Below are 3125 nucleotides of genomic sequence, written 5' to 3'. Positions count from 1 at the left end.
GGCACAGTTGGCAAATGCAATACAATCCTGATTTGCAAACACAAAAAAGACACCAATTTTGATTCCACATTGAGTTATTTGCTGTTAGCAGCTGGGGTGTCTTTAGGGTTCTATATCTGACCTCAGAGTCTATTGGCTAGGAAGGAAAATTGGGCAAGGTTCCTGCTGGCAGTGTCTCCTGCCAGAAATGGTATTGGAATGGGGAGGTGGGGTTGGGGGGGGGCGCGGGGGTTGGTGGTGAGGCAGAAGCGGTGTAGTCTGAGTGCTTAATGAACTGAACGGTTTCACTTCAAGATGATGACAGGATCTGGCGTGAGTGTGAGCTCTCCCCCGCACCCCCCTCCCCCCTCCTCCCTGCCAATAACCTGCCAAGTGTCATTATCGCAGCTTCCACATTAAGAACGGTTTAGTTGTGAAACATTCTGGAGGATCCCAAAAAACTTCACCATTTTGGGAGAGGGAGGGTTGGGGGGGGGGGGGGGGTGGGGGGGAAACATTGGCAAAGATACAGATTTGGGTGGGGGGAAAAAACTGAAGCAATTAATAAAAGTGAAAAAGAACAGGTTGCTGGAAACATTGCAAGACAGGAAATTACTGAACACTCTTGATCATTGTGTTTGAACAATTTTATTTGAATTTCTTAAAACTATTCATTACCTTAACCAGAGTAAATAAAATTCTTTTAATTTTATCTTTTTAAAAAATTCTCCATTAAATTCTTAACGGTGTGCAGTTTAAGAGCAATCAGTTACTGACTTTATAAAAAGGAAAAATAGAAACTCACTCTTACACAAGTACTGGCTGAATGGCTCATCTGTGTAGACTTGACCTGGCTGGCAGATAGACACTGACATTAATGATTAGCATGTCACTCTGTATGTTAAAAGGCAGGTACCCCAGACTTGTGAATTTGTACCTCATTCGCCGAATGTTGTAGGCGGAAAAATACAGTAATCATTTTTTAAAAAAAGACAAGGCATGAGAAATATTTTCTGATTCACATTCCGAGTAATGTGTTATTGCAAAAGCTCATAGAATATGCAGGAGCTGTGAATGATTGTTTTTTTTTGGTTGGAGGAGTGGGGCACATCCTGATTTTGGAGGTTTGTGCGATCCTGAAACAGTAATTTTCAACTCAAGTCAGGTTAAAGGCTTCTCTTTAATAAGTATATATCTGGTAAAGTATTGGACAATTAGCATCAAGTATGCTAACCACAAGGTGTCGTTTTTTTCTCTCTATGTTGGCATGGGCACGTCCCGAAAACTGGTGTAAAGACACGATGCTCGGACATACAAAAGTGAAGTTAGAAATCAAACCGGCAGTTTAAGGCGCTGGTTATTGTTCGCGTTGTTTTTATTGGTAAATTCAAACTCTTCTTTCTCTTCCACCTCGGGCACTTCGAAGTAAGGGTCGTCATTGAAACAATACTCGTCTTTAGGCTGTGCCAGAAAGGGGAGTTTTAGTATGAAGCCAGTCACTGTCCCTCCCAGGACAGCGATGCCCAGGCACACTCCGATAGCCGCCGCCTGGTACTGTGCTTGGTCCCAGGCGCTGCGACCCCCCCCAGGCTTCAACTGCGGCAGAAGCCGCACCAACTCGGCCAGCTTCCTATCCCCTTCCTTGGGCACCCTCTCGGGGAAGGTGTCGTACAAGCCGTGGCCGTACCTCTCGTCCGCCGCCAGCAGGATGGTGACGATGCCGGCGATCGCCCCCACGAAGCCGGGGATGCCGTGCAGGTTGTTGATGCCGCACACATCTTGGATTTTGAGTCTCTTGGCCAGGAAGGGGGTCAGGTACTTAAATCCCACCGTGCAGAGGACGGAGGCGATGCAGCCCAGGGTGAACGCCCCGGCCGGGGTCACCATCATGTCGGCCGCCGAGCCCACCGCCACGCCGCCGGCCAGCGCGGCGTTCTGGATGTGGGCAATGTTGATCTTGCCCCGCTTGTCCAGCAGGCTGGAGATGGCGAAGGTGGTGAGGGTGCAGGAGCTGAGGCCGATGTAGGTGTGCAGCACCGCCCGGTGCTGCCCGTGGCCGCTGGACGCGAACACCGAGTTGAAGCTTGGCCAGAAGACCCAGAGCAGCAAGGTGCCCAGCATGGCCAGCTTGTCCGAGTTGTAGTCCGCCCCCTCGTCCTTGTGGCCCCCCTTCAAGCCGGGTCGGTACAGCACCGTGGTCACACTCAGGCCAAAGTAGCAAGCGAACAGGTGGATGGTGATGGACCCTCCCACATCCTTGATCTTCAGCAGCTCCATGATAATCCACTCGGTGGCGGTGAAAATGGGCACCTCCAGCAGGGACAGGATGAGGATTTGCACCGGGCTGGTCTTGCCCAGCACGGCCCCGAAGGAGATCATGACGGTGGCGCAGGCAGTCTCGGCGGTGAGCAGGTTGTACACCCCGATGTGGATGCGGCCGTGGTGGAAGTGGTAGAACCAGCCCTGCACCAGCAGCGCCCACTGCACCGAGAAGACGGCGATCAAGAAGTTGAAGGCGATGCCCCCGTAGCCGTACTTCTTGAGGAAGCCCATCAGCAGCCCGAAGCCCACGAAGATCATCACCTGCACGTCCTGGAAGACGGGGAAGATGGCATAGAGCTGGTTGTGCTTGTGGTCCGTCTCGTTGCTCTGGGCTGCGGCGTCCGAGTGCTCATCGTAGGTGACGAACAGGGCGATGAGTACCAGCAGAATCCCCTCCAGGAAGATAACAAGGAAGGGCAGCCGGCAGCGGATCGCGGACATCTCCCCAGCCCTGAGCTTCCACTGTGAGGACTCCACGGAGAGTGCAGCGGCTCAGCTGCTCTGCACTGGGCACTCTGCACCAGTTTGCTGTTTGTGTTGGACTCCGAGCGCTGACTGGCTGCAGAGGGCAACTCAAACTGCACTTTTATACCTGGACAAGGGCCACGTGATGCTAACTTTCAGCATTCACCGCACCCGCTTATCTTCTATTCGGTAAGGAGTGGAAAGGATCAATTATTTGCATTTTAGCTCAGCTCCTCTGCAAATTACTTTCTAAAGGAGGGAGGGGGTGGGGGAACCGAATGTCAAGTGTCCACCTGGGTATGGCACAATAACGCTGCTTATTAAAGGCGCCAGTTCACCATTTCCACCGTTTTCTGTTT

At 51.8% G+C, this 3125-nt stretch overlaps 1 protein-coding gene across 1 annotated transcript; it reads right to left on the bottom strand.

Annotated features, from left to right (window-relative positions):
* Nucleotides 1-730: 730 nt before the first annotated feature.
* On the bottom strand, nt 731-2744 carry rh50 (Rh50-like protein). The gene has a single exon (XM_078236130.1). It carries the CDS (start codon nt 2740-2742, stop codon nt 1312-1314), a length of 1431 nt encoding a protein of 476 aa, XP_078092256.1. The 5' UTR covers nt 2743-2744; the 3' UTR covers nt 731-1311.
* Nucleotides 2745-3125: the final 381 nt, after the last annotated feature.

This window comes from Mustelus asterias, chromosome 20 (assembly GCF_964213995.1).
Source record: "Mustelus asterias chromosome 20, sMusAst1.hap1.1, whole genome shotgun sequence".
Lineage (NCBI taxonomy): Eukaryota > Metazoa > Chordata > Chondrichthyes > Carcharhiniformes > Triakidae > Mustelus > Mustelus asterias.
This window is presented reverse-complemented; position numbering and strand designations above follow the sequence as displayed.

Bases quoted from the DNA above. Each gene is read 5' to 3' on its own strand.
- rh50 (XM_078236130.1), bottom strand. From the start codon at position 2,742: ATGTCCGCGATCCGCTGCCGGCTGCCCTTCCTTGTTATCTTCCTGGAG.